The sequence below is a fragment of the Pecten maximus genome, chromosome 3 (genome assembly GCF_902652985.1).
Source record: "Pecten maximus chromosome 3, xPecMax1.1, whole genome shotgun sequence".
In the NCBI taxonomy this organism is placed as follows: domain Eukaryota; kingdom Metazoa; phylum Mollusca; class Bivalvia; order Pectinida; family Pectinidae; genus Pecten; species Pecten maximus.
In genome coordinates this window covers 42837582-42856122 of record NC_047017.1, presented here as the reverse complement: position 1 = coordinate 42856122, position 18541 = coordinate 42837582, and the positions used below count along the sequence as shown (strand labels likewise).

The following is an 18541-nucleotide window of genomic DNA, read 5'->3' as shown; positions in this document are numbered from 1 at the left end:
TGGTTATATTACTTATTACCCAAACTTTGTCCATATCTGTCGGTTATATTAGTTATTACCCAAACTTTGTCCATATCTGTTGGTTATATTAGTTATTACCCAAACTCTGTCCATATCTGTTGGTTATATTAGTTATTACCCAAACTTTGTCCATATCTGTTGGTTATATTAGTTATTACTCAAACTTTGTCTATATCTGTCGGTTATATTAGTTATTACCCAAACTTTGTCCATATCTGTTGGTTATATTAGTTATTATCCAAACTTTGTCCATATCTGTCGGTTATATTAGTTATTACCCAAACTTTGTCCATTGTTGGTTATATTAGTAATTACCCAAACTTTGTCCATATCTGTTGGTTATATAAGTTATTACCCAAACTTTGTCCATATCTGTTGGTTATATTAGTTATTACCCAAACTTTGTCCATATCTGTTGGTTATATTAATTATTACCCAAACTTTGTCCATATCTATTGGTTATATTAGTTATTACCCAAACTTTGTCCATATCTGTCGGTTATATTAGTTATTACCCAAACTTTGTCCATATCTGGCGGTTATATTAGTTATTACCCAAACTTTGTCCATATCTGTCGGTTATATTAGTTATTACCCAAACTCTGTCCATATCTGTTGGTTATATTAGTTATTACCCAAACTCTGTCCATATCTGTTGGTTATATTAGTTATTACCCAAACTTTGTCCATATCTGTTGGTTATATTAGTTATTACCCAAACTTTGTCCATATCTGTTGGTTATATTAGTTATTACCCAAACTTTGTCCATATCTGTTAGTTATATTAGTTATTACCCAAACTTTGTCCATATCTGTTGGTTATATTAGTTATTACCCAAACTTTGTCCATATCTGTTGGTTATATTAGTTGTTACCCAAACTTTGTCCATATCTGTTGATTATAATAGTTGTTACAATAGTTTTATATACCCAACAAATAGTATGTGTTATGGGGTCTTACTGTGGGAGGAACCAGAGAGTACCTGGAGAAAACCCTCGTGGTTGGGCAGGTATCCTGTACCTTTTCACAACCATTTAGGTGAAAGACACGTGTATTAACACTGTACCACTGTATCATTTCACTTCAACAATTTTTAGAAGAGTTACTCCCTGTGCATTGCTGGTATGAAGTGGATCTACTGTATATCAAACTATTCTGATAGCCAGCGATTCAGAGAGAGAAGAAATCTGTTAAAACTGAAATCTATATCTGTCATTTATGGAATAAAATATCATTCTCTTCATGACAATATTCCTCAAATTACCTGCAGCACTTTTATCCCCCAAAATATGAAATTTTGTCATTTTAAGTAAAGTTAGACTGATGTGTATTTGTTTTCCAAATTTAGCGAGAAGTTACTGATGAAGTTGTTATGAAGGAGCTTCAAAAGAAACATCAGCGACCAATGTTTCCCACAAAGGAACCACAAGTGGCCCCCACTGGTCCCAGAAAGTCCTACAGGATGACTACACGTGGCAGTCAGGGGGCCAAGGTGGATACAGGACTGAAGCGGGAAAGCACCAAGTCTGCTGTTGGGCCTAGTGTAGGCCGAATTTCTGGGCCTAGTGTAGGCCGAATTCCTGGGCCTAGTATGGGCAAGGCCCCAAGATTCACAGAGAAGGAAACAAAAATTACAACTACAGTGCGAAAACCACCAATAAAGGTTAGTGTGAGGTGTTTGTTCTGAATTATTGGAGGAAGATGTAGAGTGGTGGTGTATATCTAAATAAGGCAGACTTTCTATCACTTTTTTTCATCTGTATTCATAGTAAGACAATTATAGTTATTCCAGGTAATGTTGCAGATAAATATATATAAGTATCATGACAGGCGGCATCATGGATAAGATCCTTGTTTGTAATCAAGTGGACCAGAAATTAATTTGAGAGAAAGTAAATTATTCACAAAGTAGTGACTATATTTGTTTTTATATAAATTTGTGTTATAGTAAGGGGCAACAACTCCATGCTAGGATATTTGTTTATTGACAATATTTTTGACATCAGGGTCCCCCTCCACGACACCCCCCTCCTGTCAGTGAAGAAAACATGTACCGGGTGTATGGGAAGGCTGTTTATGACAACAAGAGGACCACACAAAAAGATCCCTACCTCCACTACCAGAACAAAAACATCCCTAAACCACGCTCTCCAGGTCGCTCCACTCAAGCTCTAGACGTCTCAGGTATATATTCCTCTCTCAATCAGTGTCGCATCTTACTGTTTCCTTTTGTTTGATCTAAAGATTTTAAGAAATTTTGAAAAAATCAAGAAAATGCACTTCTTGTTCTGGAATATCTTTTGTCAACTAAGTACTTGTATGAATAAGAAGTCATATAAATGCTTATAAATATTTCAAAGAATCACTGTATTATACATTATATATAGGAGGTATGGAGGTGAGATCAGCTAAGACTCAGACTAAAGGCGGAGTAAACAGTTCTACTTCAGTCCAGCTAGTGGCTCCTTCATACCTGTAGCCAGCTTCACCTCAGCAGGTTTGTACAGAGTTCATTTTGTTTATATGATTTCGTTTACGTTTACGGTACATGTTGCCTATGTAATAGATTATTCAAACATTAATCATTTGTGTCCTTTCCAGCCCCTATACCAGGTCAGTTGATTCCAATGGCTGTACCTCTCGGTGGCCCTCGTATGGAGGGTGGTCTGACAGCTTTGGCACCGACTGCTGACCCTGTAACCTCTGGCCCTGTGACCTCTACTCCAATGTCCCGTCCTCAGGTCACAGCATCCCATAATGTTGCCTTGGTGTCCGTGCCTTCGGGAGAGGAGGAGGAACAGATCAGCCCTCAACCCGAACTGGCGAAACAGGTAAAACATATGTTTTCTTGGCCCCTGTGCAGAAGTTGTACAAATTGTTTCAAAACAGATTAAATAACTATTTTTAAAAAGTTTTACAACACATCGATGATGTTGAACCACTTTTTTCAGAGTTCTTTTTTATTATTTTATGTATTTTAGTAATAAATCAATACCAATTTTTTAAAAATGATGATAATTCGAACAAACTAGATATACCAGTCCACTCTATATATGACATTTTTCAATCAAACAAAATTAACTGTATTCATTGTCCATCTATAATGTTATGTTACTTATGACATCATAAATATGAACCACAAATGCAATTCATTGATAGTAATTCATTTGGAATGAAGAAACAGAAACTTCACTGATGTTCCTTTTAACATTAGATACTGCCACCAGTGGACATTGATACCGATCTGTCTGAGGAGTCAGTGGTAAGGAGTAGGACCGGACATGTCCACCTCAAATCACCTGCTAAAACCCACTATGAGGTGACTTTCCATGAGGACCAACAGGACGGGGACACACTCAGGGACTGGAGAAACCAGGTATGGCTACACATAGAATATAGGACAGTTCTGACAAGGTCTGGAGTAACCAGGTATGGCTACACATAGAATATAGAACAGTTCTGACAAGGTCTGGAGACTTCAGGTATGGCTACACATAGAATATAGGACAATTCTGACAAGGTCTGGAGAAACCAGGTATGGCTACACATAGAATATAGAACAGTTCTGACAAGGTCTGGAGAAACCAGGTATGGCTACACATAGAATATAGAACAGTTCTGACAAGGTCTGGAGTAACCAGGTATGGCTACACATAGAATATAGAACAGTTCTGACAAGGTCTGGAGTAACCAGGTATGGCTACGCATAGAATACAGAACAGTTCTGACAAGGTCTGGAGTAACCAGGTATGGCTACGCATAGAATACAGAACAGTTCTGACAAGGTCCGGAGTAACCAGGTATGGCTACACATAGAATACAGAACAGTTCTGACAAGGTCTGGAGTAACCAGGTATGGCTACACATAGAATATAGAACAGTTCTGACAAGGTCTGGAGTAACCAGGTATGGCTACACATAGAATATAGAACAGTTCTGACAAGGTCTGGAGTAACCAGGTAAGGCTACACATAGAATACAGAACAGTTCTGACAAGGTGTGGAGACATCAGGTAAGGCTACACATAGAATATAGAACAGTTCTGACAAGGTCTGGAGTAACCAGGTAAGGCTACACATAGAATATAGAACAGTTCTGACAAGGTCTGGAGTAACCAGGTATGGCTACACATAGAATACAGAACAGTTCTGACAAGGTCTGGAGACATCAGGTAAGGCTACACATAGAATATAGAACAGTTCTGACAAAGTCTGGAGAAACCAGGTAAGGCTACACATAGAATATAGGACAGTTCTGACAAGGTCTGGAGTAACCAGGTATGGCTACACATAGAATACAGAACAGTTCTGACAAGGTCTGGAGAAACCAGGTATGGCTACACATAGAATACAGGACAGTTCAGACAAGGTCTGGTGGAGTAACCAGGTATGGCTACACATAGAATACAGGACAGTTCAGACAAGGTCTGGTGGAGTAACCAGGTATGGCTACACATAGAATATAGAACAGTTCTGACAAGGTCTGGAGTAACCAGGTATGGCTACACATAGAATACAGGACAGTTCTGACAAGGTCTGGAGTAACCAGGTATGGCTACACATAGAATATAGAACAGTTCTGACAAGGTCTGGAGTAACCAGGTATGGCTACACATAGAATATAGAACAGTTCTGACAAGGTCTGGAGAAACCAGGTATGGCTACACATAGAATACGGAACAGTTCTGACAAGGTCTGGAGATATCGGGTATGGCTACACATAGAATACAGAACAGTTCTGACAAGGTCTGGAGTAACCAGGTATGGCTACACATAGAATATAGAACAGTTCTGACAAGGTCTGGAGACTTCAGGTATGGCTACACATAGAATATAGAACAGTTCTGACAAGGTCTGGAGTAACCAAGTATGGCTACACATAGCATATAGAACAACTGCTGATGACAGGGATCGTGAGATACTGTATTACTGACAGTTGATATTTAATAGTGTAAAGCACCAGAATATAGTACATATAGTACCTAGTATCTCTCTCGATATCACCAACACATGTTACCAATAAGTAATATAGTTTTTATTGATATGTGTAGTAAATTGGAAAATACAAACGATCGAAAGCTTACACTTTTGAGATATTTTGATCAGTAAAATATGACTACCTGGTATGTTATTGCTTTGTCTTGAAATCCAATCCTAACTATTCCAGAATATCTACTGTTTACCTTTTTATTTGTATGACCTTGATTGACCCTAGATTGGTTGTCTGCTGTATTACAGTATCAATTAAAAATCATTTTCTCAGTTTTCTGTCATTTGCTGACTGTTGTTCCTTTCTCTGTCAAGGCAACCTTGGATGACCTCTCTGAAGACCTGTCCCCAGAGACGGCGCCTGGCCTCACCCTGCCAGGATACTGTGCCCCGTCCCCGCCGCCAACACCAGTGGAGATACCTGCCTTCCCACCAATGGTATCTGGGGCAGACAAACTAGCCCAGGCCTCAGACCTCATAGCTGCTGACATCAGGCGTAGGGACCTTTTGGAGAACAAAGCGTCAGAATGGTAATACTAGTTACTGGGACATGGCTGATCACTGCTAAACAGGCACCTTATAGTGATAATGTTTTTGTAAGACAGTTATTGTCACTTTAAAATACGACATGTATTGACCTAATATTACTATGATCCTTAAGTCTTTGGCAAATATATTATTTCTGTAATCAGAACTTTCAATAGAATCATTAGGGCCCCGCATCGAGAGATGCAGGTGCACTATAGTAATCAGGTTGTCCGTCTGTCCGTCTGTCCGTCTGTCCGTTTTTTTTCTTCTGCACAAAAATGATTGAAGGAGATGAAGGATTTGTATCAAATTGGAACTGATGATTCCTCATGCATCCTAGATCAGATGTGTAGTATTTCATGCAAATCGGATTCAAAATGGCTGTTAGGCGGCCATATTGGATTTTAACATTAGCATGAAAACACTGACAATAATTATTACATTTACCCTGAAGGGTCAGACACATAGCGGGGCCCTTTCTGACGTGTCAGTGTTCTAGTTTACCCTGAAAACAAACAAAAAATCTTTAGAATTGATATTGCATACGTAGACAGATGGAAGTTAAATATATATAAATATATTAGATCATCCTCTTCTAGGGTAAATTGATAAAATCTTATACTTTGTCTGTCATCCATCTGTCTTTTGTCAGTTTAGCATAAGAATTTCCTTTCAAAAGGAGGAATATCAATTTTGTTCAAGCAAATTAATCAGGACCTACTTTCAAGGTTACGGAAGTCAAATCTGTAAATGTTTAGATTGTTCCTTAGAATACACATGAGGTCCAGGTTGTAATATAAGTCTAGTGTTAAAGTGTGACTGGATGTTTCTGTAACAGGATAGAACATGAGATAATGGCCCACATCATATCAGAGTTATACCCTCTGAAACCAGAGAAGCCCCGGGAGATGGAACATGTGGTGTACGAGGAATCAGAGGATAGTGTGGCTGACGACCGGGAACAGTCCATGTTCAGTAAGTTACTTCAGCTGTCATCAGGCCTAAAAAATTATGGTATTTATAAATACACGCATCATTCAAACTAAATAAAACAAAATGTGATATTCTATACTGTTCAATCCAGGGTATACAACTAAGCATTAGCCCATGCTGTAGTATATTGTGGTTAATATTGTCAGCAGCAATCCTGCTTTACAGTTGTAGTTATTTGTAATTGAAGATATTACCAGTAACACTAAATTACACAAGAGACATATAAGAGCCATCATTCTTTAAGTGTAAATTGTTGATACTGAAGCCAAGGGACATAACTCTTTTAAGTTTAATTGTTACTAAGACAGTGTTGTACCATTCTGTGATTAATTGCCTTGCATTACAGTGATGGATGCTATTGGTCGTGACGGCCTTCAGATGTTTGTGGATATGGGTCAACCTGTGGATAGCCGCTTGGTAGATGCTCTTGTCAAAGAGGTCCTGCTGGAGAAAGTCACTACTCTACTTGGTCAGCGGCCAGATGATGAGACGAGTGTACAGAAACAGGCAACAGAGGGGAGAACTGAGGTCAAACTGGGGGCCTCAATGAGAGGGCAGGATACAGGGAGAGTAGCAACAGGAATCACCCCTGAGGTACATTGTAGGAAAGGGTAGAACGAGATGCAAATTTAAACATTAAAAACTCATCACAAAGCAAAATATTTCATACATATACTTTAAAAATTGATAAAAGGAGAGAATTTTGACTCATGAGAACAGTTATATGGGATCTTCTTAGAATCCATCTTTTTAAGGTTGTGTTGTTTTTCTTTAGTTGTCACAGGTTGTTTCTCTGTGTTAGAAGATACAGTGTAAATTAACAGGGCCTTAAATCAATTCTGATTACATAGGTCTTGAACAAATTGAGCTTCAACAAGTGACCAGATGCACTGGACATTAGCTGTGATATCTGTAACAATGGAAAGCAACACATTTGTCACAAAACAAATACAAGAGAAAAAACTATTACAGTGAAACTTTGTTATCTCAAACCCTTATGATTCAAAGACCCAGCTTAATTTGACCAAATAATTGAGTTCTGAGAGAAAAAATTCTATATAAGATAATGGGGAATACTTGGTTACCTGGAACACATGTTCTCGCGATATCTGGCAGGTTTCTGAAGCCCCACTGACATCAAGACAACAAGGTCTGACTGTAATTCTGATATCATATACCTGTTCATTGTGATAATTTGGGTGATTAACAGTGAAATTATCAGTCTGATCATATTGTAAAGTGATTATCCACCCCCAGGATGAGTATGTAGGGATGCTGCCGACCCCAGAACCCACACCCAAGGCGAGTCCTATCTCCTCTCCAGTACGAGTCCTGTCACCACCAGTCACCCCTCCCAACTCCCCACCGGTAGCGGTTCCATCAAAGTTTGTCCAGGAGACACGTGTTGCACCACAGGAGTCAGAGCCAGAGGAGATCTCGGAGTCCTTGGATATCAGTGAAGAAATCCGGGCACTGAGAGGTAAGCAGGATATGGATGGAGTTATTATGTATAACATGGATGTTCAGAAACAAGCTTAGTTGAAAAAGAATGAATATTTTTCAGTTGTTAATTGCTAAGTAAGTCATAACAAAAAATAACATTCTTACAATTTCTGTCAGAAGTATCTATAGGGAAGTAACTTGTTATGTTACAGACAAGCTAGTACCTATTGGAGGGGAGCCCAGACAGGCTATACATGATGTGGAAACGCCCATTTCTACACCAATTCCGGAGCTGCCCCAGGAGGAGAAGGAGGAAGAACGACCTCTGTCCCCACCTCAACCTTCCCCACGCAGACCCCCAGTACAGCCCGTTCTACAGGTAATGTACTTCATTGTTACATAGACACACCACACACACACTCAACACAGTAAATGTCTTCTCTTGTCCACACACCATACACATCAAGTCCAGTAGTTACGTTTTTGTTGTGACCTAGCTGGTCCTACTGCCAACAAATAGCCAGTCCAACGGGTAATGTACTGTTACACTGCTCTGACCACACACAGCTATGCCCCCCAGTAAAACAGGAGTGATTTCAGATACCGGATCATTTTGTGCTCCAGGTACCTGTGGCCGTATCAGAACCCCCAGTCCCTGATCCTGTCCCTCCCCCTGTACAGGAGGAGAAGGTGGACATTGTAGCGAGCCCCCAGCCCTGGGGTGATCCGGAGTCTCCCCTTCCCGAGGAAAACCCAGATTTCCGAGATGACTATATGGATGATGGAGCCACCCAGCATAAACCTTAGTAAGTATCAGTCTACTAGAGAATGAATGTAAAACATGTCAGAATACCCAAAATGGAACACTTCTGTTGTATATGTTAAAGCAGAAAGCGAAGCTGAACAAAAGGAGTAACCAAAAACTTCTGACTGTTTTATCCTAAAAATAGTTGTTTTAAACATATTATCTGAAACCAATAAATTCACGATGTAATTGTATAACATCAGTTGCATTTTAAACATGAAATTGGCCTCTGTGAAAAAAGAAGTCTTATAAAACCATTCACTGATTAACAGACCCAAACAGAACGTTGCCTCGAAGTGTGATTATCAGAAGGAAGAACAGGGAAATGTATTATGTACTTGGTATCTCTATATTTCTCCTTTGTGTACCTCTCAGTGCCCTGTCTGTGGCCCCTATGGATGAAAGCCAGCCCTATCCTGTAAACCAGGTTCCGACACCACCACCACCAAAGTCGCCAGTTCGGAGACACTCGCCCAGTCCCAGTCCTTCCGAAACGGACACAACATCCATCATGTCATCTGTGTCGGATACCTACAACATGAGTGTGTCCGAGGGGCAGTGGCTACTGTCCAAGTCTGAGGGAGAGATGGCCGACTTTAACCTGGATGAAGGTAAAACCCAAACCCAATTCTAGCTGTACGGTAGATGATTATCCTATAACATACTATGTAAATACATAAATTTCACTTATGATGCAGATGTATTGATCTCTTAAAGTTGTTGTTTAAAATGTTAGGGTTGTATTAAAATTATAAAAGTAATTTAAATGTACTGTAGGCATAGTTTATTTGAGTATTTATAAAAAAGAAGAAATAGATTTAAGTTGACAAAATCTGTTCACAAGTCGTGAATACAATATCGTCACTTGTGATATTACCTTGTTTGGTATTCCACAGCTGCTATGAAGAGGATGGCCATGCAGGCTAGACAGACTGGAGACAGTATGGCCAGTACATACCGGGACACAGATGAACTAGAGGTAGGACCAGTAAATATTGTTTACATCATCATATACTGTCATAGTGGGAGATCCTGATTATGGATTGATATTAGTTTGACATTATGATTATTATATCATACAGGCAAATCCCCTCCGATTGTGTTATCAGATCTTTGAATTTCTACACCACTTGTGTGTATCTCCTGAATTAATGACTTTCCTTCATGTCTGTGTCTCCTAGCCTTCTGTATCTCTCTTTGTTTCCGTTTATAATGGGTTTTTCGCTGTATATTCCTCTCTGTTTCTATTCTAACATTTATTCTATTATCCCTATTCTTTCCTATGTTATCCCTCACTATCATCTCCCCAAGTTCCTGTCTATATGTTCTGTGTTCACCCCCGCTGTATATTTGTCCTTCTCTGTATCAGGAAGACATGACGGACCTCCAGGCCAGTGAGGGAGAGTTTCAGTACAAAGGTCAGGTTGAACCAGAGAAGGATCCAATGTTGCTCCTGTTGTCACGGCTACAGCGACATCCCCACGAACAGACACCAGCCAGTGTCCCAGCTGCTGGTCAGTATGACATGAGCTCCCAACAGGTGTATGACCTCCTCAACCACACAGGGCTAAGTACTGGTGAGGTATACATGAATGGAGCATCAGTTCAGAGAAGTCAAGGGGAGGTAATTCGTGTTATGCAGACACAGCGCAGCATGGGAGAAGTTCCAGATTATGACGAACCAACCAGAGATACAGGCAGACAGGCTGTACGATCTAGTTATGGTTTTACCCAGTCCAATGGTGTTGGCCGATCTAATGGTAAGCACACATTTGTATATCTTATTGTTTATTCGGATTCCAAGCATTTGTTTTCTAAAGATTTTTTTGACCTGAAGATATTGATTTACCTTCAGACATCTACACTAGAAATGGTTCCCCATTGCGAATGACAGACCTCAAGTCTCAGTCCATACAGGAGGAATCTGAGCCGGAGCCCACACCTAGAGAGGATTCCTACAGTGAGGATATCAAGAGTGAGAGAGCCACACCCTCTAGGGATGCCCGACCGTCATCATCTCGTGGCCGGCAGTCTCCTGGGATGAGAGGCACACCTGGAGGAGTATCACTAGGAGCTGGCAGGATCTCGCCAGGTAAGTCATTGGGAGTGGCAAACAGGGTCAGATAGGAGATATAATACAGCTTGACTGTATTATAGCGATTTCCTGACCAAATTCCACTCCTGTTTGAAGCAGACCGACCAAACTTTATGTACTGTTGTCATCTTCCGTTCAAGGCATTGTATGCTAAACTAAGTACAGTGTCCTATATTTTTATGTCAATGAGAAGTCAAGGAAAAACAAAACAAGTTACACTGGAGTGTATCATAAAGAAATTTTCCTCAAAGATGCTTTTTTTCTTATAGGAGAATTTTGATACAGGTTCACCTAATTGATATGCCTACAGAGGATGTAGATGTCTGATGAGGATATGGTAAAGTTAAGCTTATATTTGCAAAGAAGAACTCATAATTCTGTCTTTATAGGTAAATCAGCCTTGAAGAAACCACCTCCAGCAACACCATCCTCTGGACTCCCAAACAAGACTATATCCACCACGATTCCTCGCACAGTACAGATCAGAGAATCAGACGACCAAGAAATCAAACAGAGTAAGTGTACCAAGACTTGTGATGTTTTTTTCTTTGGTGAAGTGTTCCATTCTGATTCCTATAATACACATTTCTGTGTAGCCCACTACTTGGTATTATGTGTGTGGTACATCATGTTGTTATCAGGTGTTGGTATACATTGTCAGGCCATGGTCAACATATATAGCCTTTGTCCTGTGCTGGCATGTTTTCTTCTGATTAATTGTAAACATTTAGGTTTTTAATACACAGAAAGTTAAGATGATTTGACATTGATAAAATTAGTGGAAGCATTCATCTCTGACAGCCTTACTTCTATGTAGTGTACAAGTTTGGGTGAAGATAGATTACCAGGTAGATCATTATACTGGATCATAGATCTGCTGGAATCACATAAGTATTTCAGATATGAATGCTTCAATGGAATATTGTGTTTATATCTGTGGTATTGTGTACAGGTTTGGATGGAGGGACTACAATGGAATATTGTGTTTATATCCGTGGTATTGTGTACAGGTTTGGATGGAGGGGCTACAATGGAATATTGTGTATATATCTATGGTATTGTGTACAGGTTTGGATGGAGGGGCTACAATGGAATATTGTGTTTATATTTGTGGTATAGTGTACAGGTTTGGATGGAGGGGTTACAATGGAATATTGTGTTTATATCTATGGTATTGTGTACAGGTTTGGATGGAGGGAGTACAATGGAATATTGTGTTTATATCCGTGGTATTGTGTACAGGTTTGGATGGAGGGACTACAATGGAATATTGTGTTTATATCTGTGGTATTGTGTACAGGTTTGGATGGAGGGGCTACCATGGACTATTGTGTTTATATCTGTGGTATTGTGTACAGGTTTGGATGGAGGGGCTACAATGGAATATTGTGTATATATCTGGTATTGTGTACAGGTTTGGATGGAGGGGCTACAATGGAATACTGTGTTTATATCTGGTATTGTGTACAGGTTTGGATGGAGGGGCTACAATGGATACTGTGTTTATATCTGGTATTGTGTACAGGTTTGGATGGAGGGGCTACAATGGAATATTGTGTTTATAACTGTGGTATTGTGTACAGGTTTGGATGGAGGGGCTACAATGGAATATTGTGTTTATAACTGTGGTATTGTGTACAGATTTGGATGGAGGGGCTACAATGGAACATTGTGTTTATATCTATGGTATTGTGTACAGATTTGGATGGAGGGGCTACAATGGAATATTGTGTTTATATCTGTGGTATTGTGTACAGGTTTGGATGGAGGGGTTACAATGTAATATTGTGTTATATCTATGGTATTGTGTACAGATTTGGATGGAGGGGCTACAATGGAATATTGTGTTTATATCTGTGGTATTGTGTACAGGTTTGGATGGAGGGGCTACAATGGAATATTGTGTTTATATCTGTGGTATTGTGTACAGGTTTGGATGGAGGGGCTACAATGGAATATTGTGTTTATATCTGGTATTGTGTACAGGTTTGGATGGAGGGGCTACAATGGAATATTGTGTTTATAACTGTGGTATTGTGTACAGGTTTGGATGGAGGGGCTACAATGGAATATCCTGTTTATATCTGTGGTATTGTGTACAGGTTTGGATGGAGGGGCTACAATGGGATATTGTGTTTATATCCGTGGTATTGTGTACAGGTTTGGATGGAGGGGCTACAATGGAATATTGTGTTTATATCTGTGGTATTGTGTACAGGTTTGGATGGAGGGGCTACAATGGAATATTGTGTTTATATCTGTGGTATAATGTACAGGTTTGGATGGAGGGGCTACAATGGGATATTGTGTTTATATCTGGTATTGTGTACAGGTTTGGATGGAGGGGGTACAATGGAATACTGTGTTTATATTTGTGGTATAATGTACAGGTTTGGATGGAGGGGCTACAATGGAATATTGTGTTATATCTGGTATAGTGTACAGGTTTGGATGGAGGGGCTACAATGGAATATTGTGTTATATCTGGTATAGTGTACAGGTTTGGATGGAGGGGCTACAATGGAATATTGTGTTATATCTGGTATAGTGTACAGGTTTGGATGGAGGGGCTACAATGGAATATTGTGTTATATCTGGTATAGTGTACAGGTTTGGATGGAGGGGCTACAATGGAACATTGTGTTTATATCTATGGTATTGTGTACAGGTTTGGATTGAGGGGGTACAATGGAATATTGTGTTTATATCTGGTATAGTGTACAGGTTTGGATGGAGGGGCTACAATGGAATATTGTGTTGATATCTGGTATAGTGTACAGGTTTGGATGGAGGGGCTACAATGGAATATTGTGTTGATATCTGTGGTATTGTGTACAGGTTTGGATGGAGGGGCTACAATGGAATATTGTGTTATATCTGGTATAGTGTACAGGTTTGGATGGAGGGGCTACAATGGAATATTGTGTTGATATCTGTGGTATTGTGTACAGGTTTGGATGGAGGGGCTACAATGGGATATTGTATTTATATCTATGGTATTGTGTACAGGTTTGGATTGAGGGGCTACAATGGAACATTGTGTTTATATCTATGGTATTGTGTACAGGTTTGGATGGAGGGGTTACAATGGAATATTGTGTTTATATCTATGGTATTGTGTACAGGTTTGGATGGAGGGGCTACAATGGAATATTGTGTTTATATCTGTGGTATTGTGTACAGGTTTGGATGGAGGGGCTACAATGGAATATTGTGTTTATATCTGTGGTATAATGTACAGGTTTGGATGGAGGGGCTACAATGGGATATTGTGTTTATATCTGGTATTGTGTACAGGTTTGGATGGAGGGGGTACAATGGAATACTGTGTTTATATTTGTGGTATAATGTACAGGTTTGGATGGAGGGGCTACAATGGAATATTGTGTTATATCTGGTATAGTGTACAGGTTTGGATGGAGGGGCTACAATGGAATATTGTGTTATATCTGGTATAGTGTACAGGTTTGGATGGAGGGGCTACAATGGAATATTGTGTTATATCTGGTATAGTGTACAGGTTTGGATGGAGGGGCTACAATGGAATATTGTGTTATATCTGGTATAGTGTACAGGTTTGGATGGAGGGGCTACAATGGAACATTGTGTTTATATCTATGGTATTGTGTACAGGTTTGGATTGAGGGGGTACAATGGAATATTGTGTTTATATCTGGTATAGTGTACAGGTTTGGATGGAGGGGCTACAATGGAATATTGTGTTGATATCTGGTATAGTGTACAGGTTTGGATGGAGGGGCTACAATGGAATATTGTGTTGATATCTGTGGTATTGTGTACAGGTTTGGATGGAGGGGCTACAATGGAATATTGTGTTATATCTGGTATAGTGTACAGGTTTGGATGGAGGGGCTACAATGGAATATTGTGTTGATATCTGTGGTATTGTGTACAGGTTTGGATGGAGGGGCTACAATGGAATATTGTATTTATATCTATGGTATTGTGTACAGGTTTGGATTGAGGGGCTACAATGGAACATTGTGTTTATATCTATGGTATTGTGTACAGGTTTGGATGGAGGGGTTACAATGGAATATTGTGTTTATATCTATGGTATTGTGTACAGGTTTGGATGGAGGGGCTACAATGGAATATTGTATTTATATCTATGGTATTGTGTACAGGTTTGGATGGAGGGGCTACCATGGACTATTGTGTTTATATCTATGGTATTGTGTACAGGTTTGGATGGAGGGGCTACAATAGAATATTGTGTATATACCTGTGGTATTGTGTACAGGTTTGGATGGAGGGGCTACAATGGAACATTGTGTTTATATCTGTGGTATTGTGTACAGGTTTGGATGGAGGGGCTACAATGGAATATTGTGTATATACCTGTGGTATTGTGTACAGGTTTGGATGGAGGGGCTACAATGGAACATTGTGTTTATATCTGTGGTATTGTGTACAGGTTTGGATGGAGGGGCTACAATGGAATATTGTGTATATATCTATGGTATTGTGTACAGGTTTGGATGGAGGGGCTACAATGGAATATCATGTTTATATCCGTGGTATTGTGTACAGGTTTGAAAGGAGGGGCTACACTGGAATATTGTATTTATATCCGTGGTATTGTGTACAGGTTTGGATGGAGGGGGTACAATGGAATATTGTGTTTATATCCGTGGTATTGTGTACAGGTTTGAATGGAGGGGCTACAATGGAATATCATGTTTATATCCGTGGTATTGTGTACAGGTTTGAATGGAGGGGCTACAATGGAATATCATGTTTATATCCGTGGTATTGTGTACAGGTTTGAATGGAGGGGCTACAATGGAATATTGTATTTATATCCGTGGTATTGTGTACAGGTTTGAATGGAGGGGCTACAATGGAATATTGTATTCATATCCGTGGTATTGTGTACAGGTTTGGATTGAGGGGCTACAATGGAATATTGTATTTATATCTGTGGTATTGTGTACAGGTTTGGATTGAGGGGCTACAATGGAATATTGTGTATATATCTATGGTATTGTGTACAGGTTTGGATTGAGGGGCTACAATGGAATATTGTGTTTATATCTATGGTATTGTGTACAGGTTTGGATTGAGGGGGTACAATGGAATATTGTGTTTATATATTGTGTACAGGTTTGAATGGAGGGGCTACAATGGAATATCATGTTTATATCTGTGGTATTGTGTACAGGTTTGAATGGAGGGGCTACAATGGAATATCATGTTTATATCTGTGGTATTGTGTACAGGTTTGGATTGAGGGGCTACAATGGAATATTGTGTATATATCTATGGTATTGTGTACAGGTTTGGATTGAGGGGGTACAATGGAATATTGTGTTTATATCTATGGTATTGTGTACAGGTTTGGATTGAGGGGCTACAATGGAATATTGTGTTTATAACTGTGGTATTGTGTACAGGTTTGGATGGAGGGGCTACAATGGAACATTGTGTTATATCTGGTATTGTGTACAGGTTTGGATGGAGGGGGTACAATGGAATATTGTGTTTATATCTGTGGTATTGTGTACAGGTTTGGATGGAGGGGCTACAATGGAATATTGTGTTATATCTGGTATTGTGTACAGGTTTGGATGGAGGGGCTACACTGGAATATTGTGTTTATATCTAGTATTGTGTACAGGTTTGGATGGAGGGGGTACAATGGAATATTGTGTTTATATCTAGTATTGTGTACAGGTTTGGATGGAGGGGGTACAATGGAATATTGTGTTTATATCTAGTATTGTGTACAGGTTTGGATGGAGGGGCTACAATGAGTGACCAGGGCACCAGGACCTTCACACCAGACCAAATGAACATGGACGAACTCATCAAGTCTGGTTACCTCACACAGAGCAGGTCAGGCGAATTCGGCCAATCTGGTGGCATGTCTCAAAGCTTTAGCCAATCAGGACGCTTGTCTCAAAGTTACGACCAATCAAGTGCTATGTCACAGAGTCTTGGCAAGAATGGAACAAGAGACTCCACAGATTCATATGTAACACGCCAAATAAACAAAGGAAAGTCACTGGGGTTGACGTATTCTATGGAGGAAAGTTTAGCCGCTACTGATTCTCTAGATGAGTCAGAACTACGACAACTCGCCACGACTGGCACACTGAAAATGTCTGTACGCATGCCTGCTCTCGGAGACATGGAAGACGACAGTGAGAAACAGTCTGAGTTTGAGATGACGGACACTCTGTGATAGAAACCTGTGTAGCAGACTATTGTAACAATGTATATTACATTAAAATCTTGCTTCTTTGTAGTAATTTGGATGCATCTAGATCTGAAATTTATTTATTTTAGGTAAAAAAGAACATTTTGTTTTTGTACTTTTCTATTTATCTTATACAATAACTAAACTATGACATCATTTACACATTATAAGAGTTAGATATGTACATTGTATTGTATGTAGTTGTTTTTCTATAAGGGTCATTGTCTGTTTTATAATGAACAGGGAAAGATTCATGTAGTATATACATGTACATTTATATATGGTAATGTTTGACTGTACATTCCGTCCAGCACTAAACAATTGAATAGCTACAGAGAACATCTTGTAGAAGTATGAGTTCAGTAGAAATACTCACAGGTTTTGTATTATAACCGAGTATACAATACAATATTACTGTACATTCCGTCCAGCATTAATAATTGGATAGAAACATGGAATATTAATATCTTATGATTCTGTACCAGGTCTATGTAACAATTGGAATCTTCCCTAAGGATCACTCTCAGAAAAGAGTTATGTTCAATCTAACTTTATTTTTCAATGTGAAGAACCCATAACAAAAAAAAGTGTTTTTAAACAGTTTAATATCAGCTGTACTAGCTATTTCATTATGATGTCAGTCGTCCTCTGATATAGTGACATTGTCGTTCTGTATTCCTCTGATATAGTGACATTGCTGTTCTGTATTCCTCTGATATAGTGACATTGTCGTTCTGTATTCCTCTGATATAGTGACATTGCTGTTCTGTATTCCTCTGATATAGTGACATTGCTGTTCTGTACCAGTAAATCCTTATTCTTCTATACAGGACTTGTTTGTTCCAATACATTGATAAGTTATTCTAGAAATTAATTATCTGGAAAAATGTATAGCTAAAGAAACTCAACTAAATGGCTACAACTATTGTCATCTGTGGTAGATTGTGAACTGAAATGGGATTTATATGCTAGGTACCTACAACTATTGTCATCTGTGCTAAATTGTGAACCAACAGCTGATTTATATGCTAGGTACCCAAAACTATTGTCATCTGTGTTAAATTGCGAAACGATATTGGAGTTATATGCGGTATTAAGTTTTGACTGGGAATGAATATGTTTAATTCTGACTAAGGACAAGGGAGTGTGATTGTAATATTTTTGATATATGTATAATGTATAATGACAAATAAAATTGAGAAATGAATCTGGTGATCTCTTCATTCTTTTGACATATTTCGAGTTTTTTTTTAATCGCTTCCTATGATCACTTTAGGCCCATAGCACCAGTGACCAGTCCTGAGAACGAAACAATTGTATGGTGCAGTTTAATTTGTTTTGGCTCTATTGAAGATGCCAATCCCTGTAGTGTTTTCGTGGTTAGTTGAAAGAGTTGTCTCCCTTGTGCCATGTCTAATTAAGCCACAGGCGGTGATAATGCAAG

The 18541-nt window shown here is 39.2% G+C and overlaps 1 protein-coding gene across 3 annotated transcripts in view; it reads left to right on the top strand.

Annotated features, from left to right (window-relative positions):
• Positions 1–18309, top strand: part of LOC117324264 (TALPID3 protein-like) — an 82219-nt gene extending 63910 nt beyond the window's left edge. Inside the window, exons 1-15 of one of the 3 annotated variants that reach the window (XM_033880044.1) lie at positions 2410–2519; positions 2624–2853; positions 3237–3398; positions 5326–5540; positions 6377–6513; positions 6878–7125; positions 7789–8011; positions 8187–8353; positions 8599–8780; positions 9155–9390; positions 9676–9758; positions 10149–10539; positions 10635–10871; positions 11264–11389; positions 16628–18309. In XM_033880044.1, coding sequence (XP_033735935.1) covers positions 2650–2853; positions 3237–3398; positions 5326–5540; positions 6377–6513; positions 6878–7125; positions 7789–8011; positions 8187–8353; positions 8599–8780; positions 9155–9390; positions 9676–9758; positions 10149–10539; positions 10635–10871; positions 11264–11389; positions 16628–17082 — 3066 coding nt within the window. In that variant the 5' untranslated portion in view covers positions 2410–2519; positions 2624–2649 and the 3' untranslated portion in view covers positions 17083–18309. Of the gene's footprint in view, positions 1–1370; positions 1686–2028; positions 2207–2409; positions 2520–2623; positions 2854–3236; positions 3399–5325; positions 5541–6376; positions 6514–6877; positions 7126–7788; positions 8012–8186; positions 8354–8598; positions 8781–9154; positions 9391–9675; positions 9759–10148; positions 10540–10634; positions 10872–11263; positions 11390–11884; positions 13176–16627 lie in introns of those variants that run through there. The other 2 variants (XM_033880041.1, XM_033880042.1) reach the window with 2 other exon arrangements.
• Positions 18310–18541: the final 232 nt, after the last annotated feature.